This window comes from Crinia signifera, chromosome 5 (genome assembly GCF_055691185.1).
Source record: "Crinia signifera chromosome 5, ASM5569118v1, whole genome shotgun sequence".
Lineage (NCBI taxonomy): Eukaryota > Metazoa > Chordata > Amphibia > Anura > Myobatrachidae > Crinia > Crinia signifera.
Window position 1 is genome coordinate 40,909,011 of NC_139221.1, and position 20,511 is coordinate 40,929,521.

The 20,511-nt window shown below is 46.1% G+C and overlaps 1 protein-coding gene across 2 annotated transcripts in view; it reads right to left on the minus strand.

Moving 5' to 3' along the window:
• Positions 1 to 20,051, minus strand: part of SLC26A7 (solute carrier family 26 member 7) — a 94,007-nt gene extending 73,956 nt beyond the window's left edge. For both annotated transcript variants that reach the window (XM_083187075.1, XM_083187074.1), the window contains exons 1-3: positions 19,509 to 20,051; positions 13,488 to 13,598; positions 10,193 to 10,362 (exon numbers count right to left, since the gene is read on the minus strand). In XM_083187075.1, the coding sequence (XP_083043201.1) occupies positions 10,193 to 10,362; positions 13,488 to 13,598; positions 19,509 to 19,704 (477 nt within the window). In that variant the 5' untranslated portion in view covers positions 19,705 to 20,051. The remainder of the gene's footprint in view (positions 1 to 10,192; positions 10,363 to 13,487; positions 13,599 to 19,508) is intronic.
• Positions 20,052 to 20,511: the final 460 nt, after the last annotated feature.

Below are 20,511 nucleotides of genomic sequence, written 5' to 3' on the forward strand. Positions count from 1 at the left end.
AAAAAATAAGGATCAAATATGGTTTGAGGTAGAGATAAGCGGGTCCGGATCCCAAGATCCGAATATCGGGGATCCGGGTCAGATCCGAACCGGCTCGGGAGTTCGCGCCTGAATTCCGGACCAATAACGAGGCCGAACGTCATCATCGCGCTGTCGGATTCTCGCGGGAGCGGGATCTTATAAAAGACGCACGCGCGCCCCGCCATCTTCACTCCAATCTTGGAGAGGGAAGAGGGTGGTTGGGAAGCTCCGTGTGATCCGTGCTGTGCTCTGTGCCATGTGCTCCGTGCTGTGCTCCGTGACCTGCCCTGTGCCCTCACTGCCCTGTGCTGTGCTCCGTGCTGTGCTCCGTGACATGCCCTGTGCCCTCACTGCCCTGTGCTGTGCTCCGTGCCATGTGCTCCGTGCTGTGCTGTGCTCCGTGACCTGCCCTGTGCCCTCACTGCCCTGTGCTCCGTGACCTGCCCTGTGCCCTCACTGCCCTGTGTTGTAGACTTGAGAGTCAGTGACTGTTTATAGGCCTGAGCCCTGTAGTGTGATTTAACTAACTAGGTGCTGCAGTGCTCACACGCAGGTGCTGCAGTGCTCACACGCAGGGGCTGCAGTGTCCACTGTCCAGGGGCTGTCCTGTGTGATTTATTTAGCCCTAAGCCCTGTGTTGTGATTTATTTAGCCCTGAACCCTGTGTTTTTTGTGATTTAACTAACTAACTCAGTGCTGCAGTGCTCACACGCAGGGGCTGCAGTGCTGCTGAGTAGTACACTGTGTACAGGGGCTGCAGTAGTACAAGGGGCTGTGTCCAGTGTGACGACCTATATCTTATCCATTGTCCAGTGTCACGAGTCACTCACGACATATATATCCTGTGTCCTGTCCTGTGTGACGACTGACGACATATCCTGTGTCCAGTGTGACGACATCTATCCTGTGTCCAGTGTGACGACAATATATCCTGTGTCCAGTGTCACAACATATATCCTGTGTCCAGTGTGACATGTAATGTGTGCCGGCATATATCCTGTGTCCAGCGTGACATATATCCATTGTCCAGTGTGACGACATATATCCAGTGTCCAGTGTGACGACATATATCCAGTCTCCAGTGTGACGACATATATCCTGTGTCCAGTGTGACGACATATATCCTGTGTCCAGTGTGACGATATATATCCAGTGTCCAGTGTGACGACATATATCCAGTGTCCAGTGTGACGACATATATCCAGTGTCCAGTGTGACGACATATATCCTGTGTCCACTGTGACGACATATATCCAGTGTCCAGTGTGACGACATATATCTTGTGTCCAGTGTGACGACATATATCCTGTGTCCAGTGTGACGACATATATCCAGTGGCCAGTGTGACATCTAACCATTGTGTGACGGCATATATCCAGTGTCCAGCTTGACATATATCCATTGTCCAGTGTACAGGAGCTGTGTCCAGGGGCGGTGTCCAGAGGCTGTGTCCAGTGTGACGGCTGTGTCCATTGTACAGGGGCTGTGTCCAGTGTGACGGCTGTGTCCAGTGTACAGGAGCTGTGTCCAGAGGCTGTGTCCATTGTCCAGGGGCTGTGTCCAGGGTGACAGGCTGTGTCCAGTGTCCAGGGGCAGTGTCCAGGGGCAGTGTCCAGGGGCTGTGTCCAGGGGCAGTGTCCAGTGTCCAAGGGGCTGTGTCCAGTGTGACAGGCTGTGTCCAGTGTAAAGTAAGAAAAAGAAATAAAAGTAATAAATAAAATAAAAACACATTTTTGGAGGATGATGGAGGAGGAAATAGTGGGAGTGGTGAAGCTGCTACCACAAGTCATGACAAGGCCGATACCTCTTTGTATTTACTCTTTGGAGCATTTCTCTTTTTTTGGGATAGTTTATTAAACTGCCACCCTGTCTGCCCCTGCAGTGCCACTCTGCCAGGTTGGAAGTGTAAGGTCCACATGTATGTGATGCCGACTGCTGTCGATTAGCTTAGTCATCCAGCTACCTCGGTATACCCTTTTGGCCCAACTACAGTAAATGAAAACAATTTTGTAAGCTGTGAAGTGATAAAAATTGACTAGAAATGAGTGGAAACTAATGTTATTGAGGTCAATAATACTTTAGGGGCAAAAACAGGCCCAAATTCTGTTATTTGAGCCATTTTTAGCATTTTTTCATAAACATCCAGATCCAAAACCAAAACCCACAAGGGTGGTTTTGCCAAAACCAATCCAGATCCAAAACACGAAGGGAGATCCAGATCCAAAACCAAAACCCGAAAAAGTGGCCGCCGCACATCTCTAGTTTGAGGTAACATGTTTAAAAAAGGGGCAGACTAGATGGGCCAAGTGGTTCTTATCTGCCGTCACATTCTATGTTTAGGGTATGGTCAGAAGTGGATAGCAGGTGGTCAAATTCTACCTATAAAGGCCGATATCGTCATTTGTAGCCACTGTCCTGGCAGTCGCCACTATGTCAGATATATGATATTATAATCTCCATTGCTCTAATGCAGTATCAGAAGGAGCACTTAGCGGAGGGAGGTAGCCATTAGCTGGTAGACAGACTTATCGAAGGACAGGAGCTCACAATCATCAGCATACAGGTGACAACAGAGTCATTTGCATTAAAATGAGAGTAGGAATAGATTAAATGTACTAAACAGAACATAATGCAAACAATGTAATCTAAAACAGAGCCTTTCAAGGTTGGTGCAAGCAGTCTCCTGTGTGACCAAGGTCCCAATCAATAGCTCCATGCGTAGGTAAGTGGAGCAATGTGCATCCCACTCCAACCACAGCAAAGTGTCACAAGTGCCCAGCTACAGGGAGAGTAATGGCAGACAGTCCCGAGTCTAGTATACAGAGGTACAGGGTGAGCAAGTAAAGAAGAGATGAGAGGGCAGGTAGGCACAGGGAGGTATCACAGGATAACACAGCCAGCAGATGTGCTCATATCTAACTCCCTGATTAGGAAGATGGGCCCATGAAAAGTAAAAGGGTCCAGGCCTCAGTATCTGTATCAAACCACTTTGAACTCCAAGTTGCCCGGTTATTCCACTACAGGCAAAACTGGGGAGGTTGAACAGGCTAACCAGTTCACTAAAGACACACTCCAATGAAAACCTTTCCTGGCTCCCAGGCATACTTGCCTACTTTTGAAAACTAGTTTCAGGGAGATTATAGTTGGTAATAGAGTGGGCGTGTCATGCTCCTCCCAAAGGGTGTGTCTCGTTCCATACATGGAGAGATTGTGAAAAGAGATTGTGAACGTGGCACCTAGAAGCGTGGGTGTGTACTGCTACATCTGAGAGGAATCTTGTAAAATTACTTATATCCAAATGTAGATGAGCCCCAAAGCAGTTAGTGAGAGCTACTATACTTGGTAAAGTGCTGGGAAATGATGCTGATGATTCAATGTAAATGTATCTGTCTCTCATTCCTTTTTTCCCAAAAAAATGTAACAGTGTAATGTGGGCTAGGGGAAATGAGGGAGATTGCTAGACTAATGAGGGGGAGAGGGAGAATGCTGCTATTTCAGGGAGTCTCCTGCAGAATGCAGGAGGGGAGGCAACTATGCTCCCAGGCCAGCTGCACAGTGTGTAACCCAAACAAAAAAAAAAAACTTGCCAGTTTTAAACACCGGTAGCTGTCTTACCCAAGGTTCTCTACAATGTGTAGATTCCAGCTGAGATGTGTCCCTGTTCGGGCATACAATGTGTGTGACAAGGAATCACGTACACTGCATAAGATGAAGTCTTGGTCTTTATTTCGTAGCAAGTAAGCAGCATAGCCAAAGATGGTCACAGCATAGTAAGGTATGCAGTTTAAATCCTGGCGCTCGGGATCCCGGCGTTCAGAATCCCGACCGCCGAAATCCCGACACTTTCTCCCTCCGTGGGTGTCCACGACACCCCTGGAGGGAGAATAAATTAGCGTGCCGAGTGTAGCGAGGCACCGGGCCTGCTGCGTGGCGAGCGCAGCAAGCCCGCAAGGGGGGGCGATCCACGTCCCCCCCTTGTCAGGATTTCAACGGTCGGGATTCCGTCGTCGGGATTTTGAACGCCAGGATCCCGACCGCCGGGATTTCATACTGAATCCCATAGTACAAACTCCTCAGTATGTTCCAGTGGTCCCTACCATAGCCCACACCCCGGCCTACCACCTGGGTAGCTGTTACACCATCAGGAGCAATGACCTCCTGCCCTGGAAACACTTACATCAGAAAGCCACAGGTGCTGCTAATCAGCCCAACCCTGATCACATCAGTTACAAAACCTGGAATGGATCTAATTTACCTGCTACTGCTCTAAAACCTGAACTGGATTTATATGTCTATGTCTATATATATATATATATATATATATATATATATATATATATATATATATATATATATATACACACACACACACATTTTTGCATGGAGTGCCATCCGCTTACTGGACTTGTGTATATATATATATATATATATATATATATATATATATATATATATACACATGACACAATTTCGTTCCACTTAATTCTTGCTTCTGTGCAGACAGGTAACCCATGGCTACTAGTATTACTGCAGGTGTCAGCGTTAGAATTAGGTGTCAGTAATGTATTACATATATATGTAACGGGGCTTCTTCCTCTGGAGATGAATGACAAGAACAGCAGATGTATATTTTTATGCTACAGAGTCAGGAATAGATAGCCAAGACAGATAGTGACTGAGACAGATGAGGAGATGGGGCCCAGATTCAGGGGAATATACTTTAAAAGTCCTTGAAACACTTCAATTCAAATCTTCAATTTGGAGCAAATAATAATAATAATAATGTAATATAATAGGCCATTGTATCAGCCCCTATAAAGGTTTGTTTACAGTCTTTGGCAAACTGGGTGCTAATGCAGAGCGAGTTCTATGCCAGTGTGTTTAGTGTGAATGGCATAAATCCGCTTTGCCCATGCCTGCAGACAGATCAGAATGCAGAGCGACCTGAATCTCCCAGCTACGATTCCTTACACCTGCAGATTGTGTAGACCGGCACTTACAGTACGCCTGTATATAGGCATATGACCTGCAGGTTCCGGAGAGCTGCTACTAGTAGCTGCTGATGGCAATCATCAGCATACCTCCCAACATGACCCTCTCCAGGAGGGACACAATGCTCTGCTCCTGCACTTCCTTCCTAATGTATGATTGGCATCACCTGTGTTAAAGCATCTTTCTTATCAATTAACCTGTTCAACACAGATGAAGGTAATCATACATTAAGTAGAAAGTCCAGGAGCATTGTGTCTCTCCTGGAGAGGGTCATGTTTGGAGGTATGATCATCAGCTCTGCAGTTGCTTAAAATAAATAATGGCAGGAAAAGATATATTGGGGTCCTCTGCACTCGGACTCCCCCACCCAGTTTTGCTGGCAGCGCCTCCTCTCTGGTAATGCCATTGGAAAACTGGTACCGCTATTAGGAAGTATAGGGCGGTGCTGCATTGGTATAGTGTTGAATCTGTCCTGATTGCATTGTGTACTCATTAGATACACCACTGTGATTCACACTCCAGAACCAGGCGAGGGTATGCGGTACACGTGCTCAGGTGTTGACATTCATATTGACCCTTTCCAATGTCAACTTGTGCATGTCGACCTGCTTTAACACACCCACGTCAGGTATCTGTTCGCCATACCACAGTCACACAGGGCAGACCTTAACAGCATAGTCTCAAGATGACAATATATGTAACTACAGTGGCAACAATGCTGCATTATGCTGTGAAAAGCCTGTTTATGCCACTTTGTACAATTGTTTTTAAATAGATCTGTAAGTGAATAAAGATTTCAACTGAACTGCACCAGTTCATCAAGTGGCTGCAGGTGAGCAACAGACAGACCTGAATAGCTGATCTGTAATCTCACAGGATTTTTTTTCTTCTTGGAAATAGAGAAAACGTGACGGCCTGCTGCAGCCAGCCCCTCCTTTCTGTCAAGGAAACAAATCTCAGGGCTGTATTCCAATAACCTCAGGGCTGTATGCATATAAGGTCACGTGCCTGCTGGAAGGAACTCTTCTCTACAAGCACAGGATTCCTTGATGCAGTTAAAGCCGAACACACAAGTATTCAGTAATAGTGTGTACAGACGGTACAATTTGCCTTCCGATGTTGACGATATAGTCAACATCGGATCGGCATCGGATGCAGATCGCAAGGGTTTTAAACCTTGCGATCCTGATCCGATCCCGATGCGCGTTCACGTATCGCAAGCCAGAAAGTCTTGGCTGCCTTGACTATATAGTGCAAATCGGATGTGCCTTGCGATCCGATCCCGATCCGATCTCATCTCAAGGCACATCTCACCGTGTGTACACACCATTAGACTAGTATTTCACCTGCTCACATTGGGCCCTGTGCAGGGATGTGAACGGATGTGTACGTGGGACCCGCACCAACGTAATGCGCCAGCCCCGAACAGGCAGGGGTAGGCTTGCGTTGGCCTGCGTTTACAACCACTGTCACGTAGATATGACAAGGCTTGAAACCATGTTCAATTACCCAGGTGGGACGTGGTTTTTGGTGGAACAGGGGTATAAATGTTGCAGTTCTGCATCTGGGGAAACACTGTAATGTTACAGGTGGTGCAGACACAATGGGTGAAATTTAATAGGATGAGAGATTCAGAAAGTGAGAGCTTTGGTAAGAAATCTCCTGTTTTTTAAAAGCGGCAATCATTTACACTGCAAAATCAAACTGGTTTGGCAGTGTAAATGATTGCCGCTTTAAAAAAATACCTGGAGATTTCTTACCAAATCTCTCACTTTCTGAATCTCTCATCCTATTAAATTTCCCCCAATATCTTTTGCATGCAAGGAAATGTCAGCCTGCTATTGCATTTAGCACACAAATAATGGGTAGATTTACCCATACACTACAATTTGTGTACTTTGCTGGAAGATCCAGTAGACGTACGATTTTGCAAGTAGCTCCCCCAGACTCCTGGAAGAATGGAAGGACCTCATGCATTTGGCCAATTCCTAGCAAAGTGGGCAGGATGGGAGGAATAATACTAACACTAAGAATAGCGGGTCTGTAGGGAGGCCGCGGGGCCAACATGACGCAACTTAATGAGAAGGACCCGCGATTTGCAGCAGGGGCGGAGCTTAATGAAGACTTTCTTCTCCTCTCCGGGAGAAGGCAAAGTCAGTAATGTCTAAAGCTGAGCCAGGAGTGCCCACTCCCAACTATTAAGGTATCTGTACAATTTAGGCTGAACCTCCTGTTTGCCAAGGTTAAAAATTCACCAGTTTTCTAAAGCACTGTGTTTGCATACAAAATCATAGTTTATTTGTCTTGGACTTTGCGAGATTCTATCATTCTCGGAGAGTTGACTCTATAACCTGTACAGGTTGATTTATGTAAGAGCAGACATTCCCTCCAGTTCTCATAGCTGTAAGCTTATTTACCCTTCATTTGATACTGCAGGTCTAACCCTATTCATAGTTATCTAATCGCATTCTGCATATACAGTACAAACGTCTGACTATTAACACGTTCTATGGAGACTGCGCTTTATATTTGTGCTGCAAATAAACCGTCATATTTATGTGCGAAGAACAATTTGCGGTTGATGCGGAGCTGTATGCAAGAAGGTCTACATCCGCAGCGGCACACGTAGCGCAGAACTGCAGAGCAATGTGCAGTTATGCTGGTGCTATGCAAAAAATGCTAAATATAGAATATTTAAATAGGGGTATGGATCATTGGATAGACACCACTAGGTAGACATGCATGAAGGTCGAAATGACTGACAGGGCCATTAGGTCGACAGGGTCATTAGGTCGACATGGGGTTTTTCACTTTTTTTTGTCCCGAATGTTGACACAGTCGACATGGTCACTGAAACGTAGCACCGCATCCCCTCACATGGCTCGGCTGCACTCGCCATGCTTCGGGCACACTATTTTATTCTCCCACCACGCCCCCTTGTGGATGGTAGGGCATGAAATACCACCTGGCAGCACATGTTGGCTAAAAAACCTTCCCAAAGTCGACCTAATGAACCTGTCGACCTAACCCATGTCTATCTTCAGGTATGTCGATTTAGTGATGACCTAATGTTTATAGACCGTATCCCATAAATAGTATACCTTTATATTATACTATCATAAAAAGCAATACTATAGTAAGTATTAGAAGTATATAAAAAATAATCATTGATGGTAAAATAAGAAAACTAAAGAAGACGTTGATTTCATACAAGATATGTATGTGTGCGGAGGAACAAGCGCCCCTTACCCGCTGTAGCTGCTGCACAGAGCTATCGCCAAGATGAACGGGTTTGCAATTAACTTTTATGCTACCTTATTAAAGGTCACATATACTCAGAAGAGTTTATTGGGTCATGTGTAAAACATGTTCCTCTTACAGTGCATACTTTTATTATAGTCCTACATGTATTTGGACTCTTACCCTTCCACAAGAAATGGGTAGGATCAGGGAGAACATGATGAGTCATAAAGGCCCTGCCCACTCAGCGGGATGTTACTGCTGTTACGCCATATGAAGCAACCCACCCCACACTGCCATTCTGTTTCCACACTACAACACTCTTATATCGCCTGCCAAGGGAATATCTACCATAGGTGCTGGGTGTGCAGCTGCTATGGGGCCCAGAGCTGAGACCAGCCATCTCCCCTGTCACAGTTACATGTGTCACACACAAGGACATACAGCATACTTGCCTACTTTTTTACACTCCTCTCCGGGAGAAGCCCAGAGGAGAGTGAAAGGGGCAGGATGAGGCTACTTGTCAGGGGGCGAGACGAGGCTGACATGACCAAGCCCCACCCCATGTCATTCGCGGGTCCGCGGATTGGGGGATGGGCTAAAATTACACAAAATGATGCCATTTGCATAATTTTAGCCCCGCCCGCTCCCGTGCACCCGCGAAAATCGGAAATTTAATGCAGCGGATAAGGGGGGGGGGTGTTGCGGGGCAACGCGGGAGACTTGCCCACCTTCCCGATTTGCGGGAGTCTCCTGGCGATTCCGGGAGGGTAGGCAAGTATGACATACAGTAACTACTATAGGTGCCAGGTGGTGCAGCTGCTATGGGGCCCAGAGCTGTAAGGGGTCCACCTTCCCTGTCAGAGTAACATGTGCTGAATCCATTTTGGTAAATAGGGACCCTTACGAACTTATGCTATGGGGTCTTCATACATGTAGTTACACCACGGTCAACCTCCAACCCTTATGTCAGTTCATGTCACATCTGTTGAAGTACGGAGAGAGCGATAGTGCGCAATCTCAGTGAATGCTCCTTAGATGAAGCATTCACCTTTACTAAGATGGCCACCGTTTACTCTACAGATCATGCCCGGTGCCATCTTGTTACTGTGTTTGAGTGCCACAGGGAAACTCTGCCTGTACGTAAATCTTGTTTTCTTCCTAAGAAAAGTTGAGATGTATGAATCAGGGAAGGCTGGCTATTCTCCCTTCAGGTGAAAAAAACAGTGGGCCCCTACAACAGGCCTGGACCCGGGTAATTACAACCCACTCACCCTCCGCTCCCCTGCAGATGGCAATATTGCAGACCCTCTTACTCCTTTTGCACATAGCGGTATATTTAATAGACATGGAATTTTTCAAAGTTGATGATTGAGCCTTGTTTTGCATGTACAACCTTTAAAATAAATACACTTGAAATAATTATGAACAAGGGGACCGAATTTGGCCGCAGCACCGATGGTTGGGGTTTGCCCAAGCGGGCCGTTTGTTGCGGGGTAAGGGAGGGATGAGGGCGGAAACGGGTCTGGACCATGGAAATGCTCAGCGATTTATGGGCGTCCCCATGAAAACACGAGGGAATGTATTAGCGAACGTTCGGTCGGGCGGCGTTTCAGCACTTTTCAGCAGCAATTTTCACTGCTGACCAGCCAGAATCAGGCCCAAAAGGAGGTAAATTGATTAGTCTGGTCTGCAGGGAATGGTCAGCAGGAGCGGAGGAAGTTAAACTGCTCAGTATCATGGATTTGGAATGTAATACTGTACTGTGTGATTGGCAGTAAGCTGAGCACCCCATTCCTGTTCTTGCCCTTGTATTTCGTTTTTATTTGTTGAAAAAATATAAAGCGCAAAATAAATAAAATCGTTATGATCAGTATTACTAATCAATAATCGATCATAACAATAAATGTAACAAAAGAGACACAAAAGAGACACTTACTTGGATAACTCCCCCTAAAAATGTCACCGCCGCAGCGACTCCGATTCTTTGCATTTCAAATTCGGATAAACCCAGATCACCGGGCAAGCCATGGGTGACGTTGCCATTGTTAGGAGGAACAAGCTTCTCCACAGCTCCAGCAGATATCAGCGAAGTGATAGCAAACGTCCCTGCAATACAAATAGGACAGGCTGACGCTTGTTACAGAGCATTTTCACCTTGAGAAAGGCTCAAGGAATTACAAGTGCGGCAATTTTCACATCCATTAAGGACATTTTACTCTCTGGCCACGTACAGCGGCATTTAACGTATATATATATATATATATATATATATATATATATATAAGCGTGGTGACGGCGGCACTCAGTCAGAAAGAAGAGACAGGAGACCTGATGACTTCCAACGTTTCGAGATCTTGCGATCTCTTTATCAAGGAACAAATATATATATATAATACAAATCCTAATCACTATCTGATTACAAATCTCCAATAATTCAATCTGACACTACTTGGTGGTACAACATTGTCTCATTGTTCACATATTGTAAATATATTGCTGGATTGTCAATTGTCAACATAATAAAGGAGTAAAGGGGCCTACACACATGCCGATATTAAGGCATTTTCTAAGCGACTTTGCTTAGTTTGTCAAAGTCGCTGAGAAAATGCCCCTACATCGGTGTGTGTGTAGAGGTTATAGCGACAGCGATGCGTGTCCCCATGCGTCGCTATCGCTGGCCAAGATTAACGACGCTGTCAGTTGTCAGCTCGCTAGGCACACAGAGCTGACAGCTCGCTCTGTGTGTGGGCTGTCAGCTCTGTGTGCTGAGCGACAGAGGCGTAGAGCTGCCCGACTTAGCATAGCTTAGGTCGCTGGCAGAAATCGGCATGTGTGTAGGACCCTTATCCCACAAAATTCAATACTGACTACTAAACTGTATACATATACACTACTCAAAAAAATAAAGGAAACACTAACAATACACGTCCTAGATCTGAATGAATTAAATATTCTTATTAAATACATTGTTCTTTACATAGTTGAACGTGCTGACAACAAAATCACACAAAAAGTATCAAAGGAAATCAAATGTATTAACCCATGGAGGTCTGGATTTGGAGTCACACTCAAAATTAAAGTGGAAAAACACACTACAGGCTGATCCAACTTTGATGTAATGTCCTTAAAACAAGTCAAAATGAGACTCAGTAGTGTGTGTGGCCTCCACGTGCCTGTATGACCTCCCTACAATGCCTGGCATGCTCCTGATGAGGTGGTGGATGGTATCCTGAGGGATCTCATCCCAGCCCTGCATGTATAACTACTCCTCACCTCTATAAGGCGAAGTACTGCCGCTGACCACTAGAGGCCACTTGACAGAGCATATTTCTTTTTGTGCTAAAAGATGTAATAACAGAAAGAAAAAGCAATTTTTGCACGGACACTCATCTGTTTCAAATTTGCTGGATATGGGAAGAGGGAGCTGTGAAGACAGAGATTGGAGGTAGGAGCAGATATGGACTGTGTTTGGGGTGGAGGGTTTGTGGGCTAAAACGGTCACAGCTCAAAGTGAAAGTCAAAACTGTCACAGCTCAAAATGGGAGTCAAAACTGTCACAGCTCAAAGTGAATTGTCATTGCAGAAGCAGCCATTTTGAACGACCATTACAGCTGTTGTTTTGTCATTACCGACATGATACTGGAGTGCCAACTCCTACATTTACTGTTACACATAACAAGGATCAGAACCATTGGTAACCCAACACAAGAAGATACTTCAGGACCTGTGCAGATGCAGCTATGCGGCAAGTGGCAAATCTGGACACCTAATAATATGGTTCTATAGACCACCCATAATGGTTATGGCCAATTATGACATACATCTAGATGACACGCAAAGCAAATAAACATGAACTAGTATAGGCATCTTTAGTTTTATATTAATTACTGTACAGTAATGTCATTAGAAAGAATGTATGACTATTCTCTCTCACTTGATAATAGTGTTACTGTGTGCAGTAACAATTACTCTTTTGTGATGGAAAAATAACTTAGTTCTAACCAGCAATGGCTGGTTTAACCCACCTTGGTTTACCATGGTTTAAACCAGGAATGGCCGAAGAAGGAACCATGAGTGTGTAAGGTAATTGGGCATTTACAGAACTCTCTGGAGGAGATGTCTGAAGCAGTGAAAGGAGTGGAGAAGTCTGAAAATAGCGAGACAGCTCTGACATACGCCCGCTTGTGAAAACCTAAAGTGGATTCTGAAGGCTAAATATATTAGCCTTTGAGGATCCAGAACCAGGGCGAGATTCTCTATTACAGAAATGCGGTAAAAACCCCGTTATCGGGGTTTTTACCGCATTTCTGTATTCTCTAATGTCCCTCCGCAGTGTCACCGCTGCGGAGGGAATCGCCAGCAAAAGCCGGCGGTTCCCTGCAGAAGCCTATGGGCTTCTTACCGCAGCGGTGTGTGAGGGATCCGTCACGGATCCCTCCCAGCATGCCCTGCGGCCTGCGCGTCAGTCTGCACATGCGCAGACGGACTCCCGGGTCACAGACCCGGAAGTCCAGCAACGGCGCCGCATCGCAAGGGACAGCTCTTACCGCAAGAGCTGTCCCTTGAGTTAATGACCGCATATTTTAGAGAATATGCGGTCATTAGAAATGCGGTGGCCGGCGATACTGGGCTGCGGATTTTAGAGAATCCCGCCCCCAATCTGGTTTTGCGTTGTTTTGCACTTTAAGTATGCAGCCATGCGCGCACAAAGGGTCAGATTCAGACCAGCCCAGCAAGCAGGTAGGCACTGCCCTGCAGAACGAATTCTCCCCGCAAGGACTCAGTGCTGACGTCGGCGGCCCTCCCTCCCAACAGCCGAGGAACGCCTGCATTTTCTTCGGGATGCAACAGCGGCAGCATGCCCCCAAACGCCCGAAGGGTGTCAATAACCCTGCTCGCAGCAAGCAAAGGCTGGTTGTCGCTTGCTGCCTTCGTGCAGACGGCTCGCGCATGCGGATTGCGAACCATGTGCATGAGATAGCCTGGCGAGCGGGTCTGAATGACCCCCAAAGTCCCACACCTCCAGCTTCTCACGCTCTATTACTTTACCATGGTTATTTTCAGCAAACTGATCATTTGAAATGATCAACTGCAACCACAAACTGTAAAAACATATGTAACCGTTACAGTAAAATCTTTAGTGTGTATCCAATTTAATCTATTGAAAACCTAGATTCACCCACTTTGCTTATAAAACTATTTATATCGTAACTACAAATATCAATTCTCACCTGTGGATACATGATGGCTCATCCCAAATATGGCATAAACCAATGGCGGGAACAGAGATCCATATAATCCGAACACTGGGTGGACGGATGACATCACAGCAAATGCCAGTCCTGCGAGCAAATACAACATATGTAATAAATACAATCGTGTTGCAAAATACAAAACTGACCTGATAACCAAACACAATCTAGAAATGTGTGTATGCGTTTATTGCTACAAGTTGAGTATCCCTTATCTGAAATACTCGGGACCACAAGCATTTTGGATAAGGGATTTTTGCGGATTTGGGGAATTTTTCTTTTTTTCATACTTACCTGGTCTCCCGGCGATGTCCCCTGGCATCCACGGCGGCCTTCAGCGGCATCTCAGATTCCAGGGGTGCATTGCATGAGTTCACAGGTGACATCACCGGCGCGCCCACGCAATGCAGGATTCTGATGGCTGCCATGGACACCGGGGGACGAGGTAAGTATGAAAAAAGAGGGGGGGGTGTAAAAAACAACAATATTCTGAAAAAAAACACGGTTTCCAGAATATTTCGTTTTTTGGAATACACGGATAAGGGAGACTCCACCTGTATTATGTTTTATTTATAAGGTGCCACAAAATGTACGGAGAATACACACAAAACATTTCACAGTAGCAGGGCATAAGATATATAATACAATACACAGAGGAATGCCAAAGCATAAGTTACTGGCAGCCGAGGAGGAAGGGTTTGCCAGCAACCATCGATGGTATATAATTGAGAAAACTTTGCTAGCCCTGTTTCAATGGTTGAGGTCTGTATATGCAGCACTCAGTCATCAATAGTTTTCGGTACTGCTTTCCTAGCACGGCGCCCATCGCAGTAATCGTGTACATTTTTATATGGCATACAATCTGTGCGATGCCTGCGATTTAGGGTTTTAAATCGCAGGCATCGTATGAAAAACAGTACTATAGTTAGCTACGATGCGTGCGATGCGATGACTGCGATGTATGCATTTAAATTGCATGCATCACACTCATCGAGTCACTTGTATGGATTGTATGTAGTTGTAGATGTACAATGAATGCGATGGGTGCGATATACTATGGTGTATGTATGCCCCCTATACGTACAAATTGTCTAATCACCCTAAAGGGTGCTTTTAAGCACCCAAATGGCTACTTACAATGTTAAATGCAGCCCCACATCAACCCCCCCGAGGGGGGCGGGGATATCTGTGAAGTCCACGAGGGGACGCGGATACCTGTGAAGCTCGCGAGGGGACGCGGATATCTGTGAAGGTATCCACGTCCCCTCGCGGGGCTCGCCACGCTTCGGGCTCGGTGGCTCGCTGCGCTCACCACACTTTCTATTCTCGACTCCACGCCGACGTGGATAGTGGGGGTATGAAAAGGTCGGAGGACACGTACCGCCGCCGCTCAACACGCTTCGGGTTCACGTTTATAGTGGGGGTTTGGCGTGGGGCTGGATTTAACATCATGGTTGCAATGTGCGATAGCGCATAACAACATATGTGCCATATGTTGCTATCTGTTATTGCACATTGCAACCTCAGTTAAACATTCAAAGTTTCATTACAATTATTAACATTTTCAACACTCTAACACTCTAAATGTCATTAAAACAGACGACACATTGAATATGATACAACAACATTTTATTTTATTTTTATATTTTTTAGATGTCACAGCAGAAAAAGGGTAATTGGACCTATTAGTGATGGGCCTGTGAGTGCCAAATGTATGAAATCGCATCCATCGCGTCCATCGCATACATTGTATGTATGTTTACAGTACGACCGATGCGATGCATGCGATAAAAATGGGTACGATGAAAAAAATCACTGTAGTCGCATTAATCGCAAGCATCGCATGCATCTTGTGGTGCAGAAACACATAAGATGCATACGATGCTTGCGATTAATGCGATGCTAATCGTGGGCGCCGTGCTAGGAAAGCAGCACCTAGTTTTCTACCTATGGTTTTAAACCATCGACTGTTAATGGCATAGCCTTCAATGGCCATCTCTAAGCATGAGTAACAAGTCGGATTACTTCAGTACTCCGTGATCCTGCATCCAATCTAGGGGAGCAGAGACAAACAATCGAGGCACTGAGGACACGGATAGTGCTTAGGGGAGGAGGGCCCTGCTCATAAGATCTTATATAATAATGTCACCATGTATAGTCCTGCCAGGCTATTATAATTTTAGAGAAGTAATGAACCTATAGAGCAGACCTTCCCAAACTTGGGGGATTATTCTGGTTCACTACTTCTGGCAAATTCCTTCTTAGATGGACAAAACCATGTACACTGCAAGGGGGACAGATGTAAAATGTGCAGGGGGGAAATCGCACCCGATGCCCCTTGAACCGCTCAGGAGCTTCACAAGTGGCACGGCAACATACAATATATTGTATGCGGCATTGGTGTAAATTTTTCCCAGCAGCCCGGAGGCAAGGTGGATATTGGTGCTGTCTCCCCCCCCCCCCCCCCCCCTCACACACACACACACACACACAACCTTGTAGAAGTTATGCTTAGAATGAAGAGAGTGTGACGAGTATTGTCTTAATAGGAGGGGGAGTCAGCCACAGAAGCAATATCGGTGGGTTTCAATTAACGGATTCAAACTCACAGGGGAGGAGAGGTGCCCCCTTGGGAGCAGGAGCCCAGCAGCAGGTGACTCTATTTCCTCCCTGAGTTACGTCTCTGGTATGAGGTCCTTCTGCATATGATGTATTGTATGCAATCCCATTCCCCACTACCGGGAGGGGAGCCGGAGGTCGGACGTGCAGCAGGTTCATCATGGTAGCCGCTGTTATTTCAGAGCTGACGGCGTCGCCAAGTGTGTATTTTGCAGATGACAACTCACTGCCGGGTCCCATTGCCCGTTATTATTACCATATTGCTGGTTACAAAGATTGTTTAATGTGTACCCTCAGCTTTATTTATTTATTTATTTATTATTTATTTGCAGTTTCTTATATAGCGCAGCAGATTCCGTTGCGCTTTACAATAGTAGACAGTGATAAGACAAACTGGGTAACAACAGACAGACTTGGAGGTAGGAGGGCCCTGCTGCAAGCTTACAATCTATTAGGTATATAGGAGGGAAACACAAGGACAGGCATCAGTAATAGCATAGCAGTCCCAACAAGTTACAAGTCCAGAAGGGAAGCTATATAATACATAAGTGCCTCAGAGGGTTATGCGTGTAGAACTTAAATATGATAGGCTTGCCTGAAGAGGTGAGTTTTCAGGGAACGCTTGAAAGTTTGGAGGCTAGCGGAGAGTCTAATTGTGCATGGAAGGGCATTCCATAGGATGGGTTATCTGGTTAGCTTTGGTTATCTGTGCAATGCTTTCTTCAACCCCATTGAAAAAGACGCAGGTCTATCCCTGTAATAGAAATACTGGTGTACTACGCCTGGGGAAGAGATAAAGAACAGATCAAGTGGAAGGTGATAATGCAGCAGCCAATCAACTGCCATTTTTCAAACATAGCTGATTGGTTGGTGCATTATCACCTTCTACTTTATCTCCACTTGATCTCTTCACCAGACTTAATACATCTGCCCCTATGCCCCGTAGTTATTATATTTCATTCTAAAGTTAAGTTTAGAAACGTTTCCTAATGGGGTTTTTTTTTTATAACTTTTTTATTAAATCTGCAAAACCGCAAGAAAACCCATTGGAAATCCAGGGGAAGTGTAAAACAGCTGATTAGTAAATATGCCCCTGTGTAATCTTCTCTCCTAAACAGTTATGCATCCTGGATAACACTTACTATGCCTGCTGGTATGTTATATATATATATATATATATATATATATATATATATATATGCATTCTAATGGTGCATTATTAATACACACAGCCAGGCATAATGTCAAGCCTACGCTGACTACATATACAGAATACATACATTATGCTTTGGTTAATAATTGCAAAACCCACGCTGCACTGATGCATACAAGGGCACATGTACTTACAAGGGCAGATTGGAGAGAGACAAAGTGCCAGCCAATCAGCCCCTAACTGTCATTTTAGTCTGTTTTCAAAATGACAGTTAGCAGACAATTGGCTGGTAGTTTATCTCTCTCTGCAAGGCTTCCTCACAGTCCATAACAGCTTTGACTGGAATCACAATAAGACAAATGGGAAAACAATGACATTATTTCAAGTCAGAGCCGATGTCAGATGCAGTTCGGTGACTTGTGTACTGCGCATATGTCTGCGTGTAGAGTCTGTGCACACAGAGGAGGAGATGTAGGAAGCAGTGATAGGATTGGAGAAGAGAGCCATTGGAGGAACTGCCCAGGGAAAATAATCAGCTGCTACGTATCATTTTATAGAATGCGTCCGAAAAATGTTACTTCGAAGCAGAACTGTTGCCATCGGCAACTTCTCTACTCGCTCACTTCTCCACTCTTGTCACTGCGTCATACATCTCCCGCCCCCTGAGTTTTGAAAATGTATCGGGCGTTCCAGGGTGATGTCTTATGGGTGTGATTTGGGAATGTGACAGGTGTGTCGCAGGAATGGACACCAAATGCACAGCAGCTCCGTCTGTGAGCACAGCTGCTGTTCCAAAGTATGTCAACTAAGGTGGTGTCTGCAGTAGAGACGCTCCCTGTATGCTTTAGTGATCGCTGCTGCATCTGCAACGGATCATCGATTTTACAAGAAACCCTCAGGATGGCCAGGTAATCCAAACTTCTGGGTCCAGCGAAGCTGCGACCATAAAACTGCATATTCTCAACAGGCTGGGCCGAATTAAAGGTTCCAGGTGCCCTAGTACATATTTAGCTCCCCTTGTAATGGTGCTAAACACACGTGTATAGGACTATGGGCGCTCAGGGACTCGCCAGTCATACTGCCCATGTGCATGTGAGGAAGGTTATACAACTGGCATGTAGGATCTAATGCTCGAGACTTTGGCTTTAGACTGCACCACTGGCGCTGTAGCACAGTGTACATAAAGTATTGGCTCCATCAGTAAGTTATACTGGCACAGCCATCTGCCAGTCACCTTAATACATGCTACAGGGGTACTGCGAATGTTACTGCAGGCACAGACTTGCGTAGCACAAATCCTGGATCAGAGATGTACATGAGCCATCGGGTTGGGGTATATCTTAATCTGACACATAGGGATAGATCCTTCGCATTCGCAAATCATCCCGGCACTGGGCGCACTTGATGGTGGACTGAATTTGCTTAAAAGTGCTCGCACCTTCATTGGGGTGCGAGCAATTTTAATTGAATTCTGCCCAGCAAAGGGTGCGAGATCGGCTTCATTTGGGTGCCATTTTCAGCGTTTAAACGGCACCTCGCACCCTTCAGCGCTAATAGGATCGACACCTAGCATGCAGAGTCTAATACCGCTTTTCCACCAAAATTCTAGGTCACACAAGGTATTTTTGACCTGAGATTTTGGTGGATCTCCTTCCCATGTCCTCTTTTCCACTGCTCTGTTTTACTGGGTTTTTCCTGTGTTAATCCCTTTTATACTGAAAAGGAAAATCTGGGAAAGCAGGGCAGCAGGGGGGGGGGGGACGACACCAGGCAGGAGGTCAATGGTAGGGGGTCTGCGACCGGTGGGCCATGGCGGAGTGGGGAGGTAAGTGGCATGCAGGCACTGGCATAGGCAAGGCTGTCAGCAGCAGATGGACAGCAAGTGAGCGGGCAGCATGAGGCGTCTGTGCAATCACTAGGGCAAGAGCTGTTCCACGGCTTTTACCGGATAAAAAACGTGCTCAAGAGCAAGGTAAAAATTTTACATTGTCACCATTTCCACTGACAAAAATCCAGAGTTGGTGCCCATTCACGTGCAAAATCCCAGGATTTTTAGGTGGGTGGAAAAGCGATATAAAGCTGCTCAAAGTAGGCATCTCAATCCATGCGTGCGCAGGTGCACCAGAAACGGGCTAGTAGCCATAACTGCATAAAGTTGTAGATGCAATACCTGCAAATGACTTATAATCATATATAATAAAGAACATATAACATGTTAGTTCTAGTACCTTGTGCCACCTGCTGCACTGTCAGCATCACCCCAGATATACTGTCCGGAATCAGGTTCTCCCGGATGCTGTACCTGGGACCCCACTCCAGGATGGGTACTCTCCTCAGCCACCATCTCCTCACCTCCGGGTAGCCAATGCTGGACAGCCGCTGCCAGGTCACAGTAAAGTAATTGTTCTTGCAGGATGCAGACATGTGTCCTCTTCACACAGACTGATGCAGGAAGATAGTGGTGCCCGGTGCTGTGTATGACAGGACTCACATGCTGCTGCTGCTGCTGCTGCTGCTGCTGCTGCTGCTCCCCCTGCACAGTACAAGCCGCGTACTGTACTGTCCGCTCAGCTACAGGTAGTCAGGAAGAGTGATGCAAGGACTGCAGCACACCCGCTTTTATTGCTTGTACTCCAGCAAGGTGCGGGAGACTCCCGTTTTTGCGGGCAGCCCCCCGCACCCTCGAAAGAGTGGGCGGAACCGCCGCATTTGGAGGAGAGAATACCGGCAAGAGGCACCGTATTGTGGAGGCGTGGCTGATGTGACGCAAATCGATAAGCCCAGCCCTCTGCCCGGGACACTCCGGTGAGGGGGGCGGAGCCTAATGACATAGACGCCCGGCCCCGCCCCCAGGGCTGTATGTTGCTGATGCTCCTCCAGACAAGAGAAAGGACAGCAGGAGTTTGTGTATATTACTGTACAGCAGTGAGTGCAGCACTGCGTTGGAATTTATTTAGGTGACAGTTCTACTGAAGATGGGAGGTTGCCCATAGTAACCAAGCTAATATCTGTTAGAAAGTGGTAAATAAATAAGCAGAATCAGTTTGGTTGCTAATATCTTAGAAAATAGTTTTTTTGGTACTTCCTTATCTTTGCGGCCACCGATACGCCAGTTACGTTAGCAGCTACATAACCGCTACGTGAGGAGTTTCGGCGAGGAAGTACCCCATCCTCCTGTGTCCATGCCACACTCCTGTGTCCACGCCACCATCTATTACTTTTAGTAAAGTT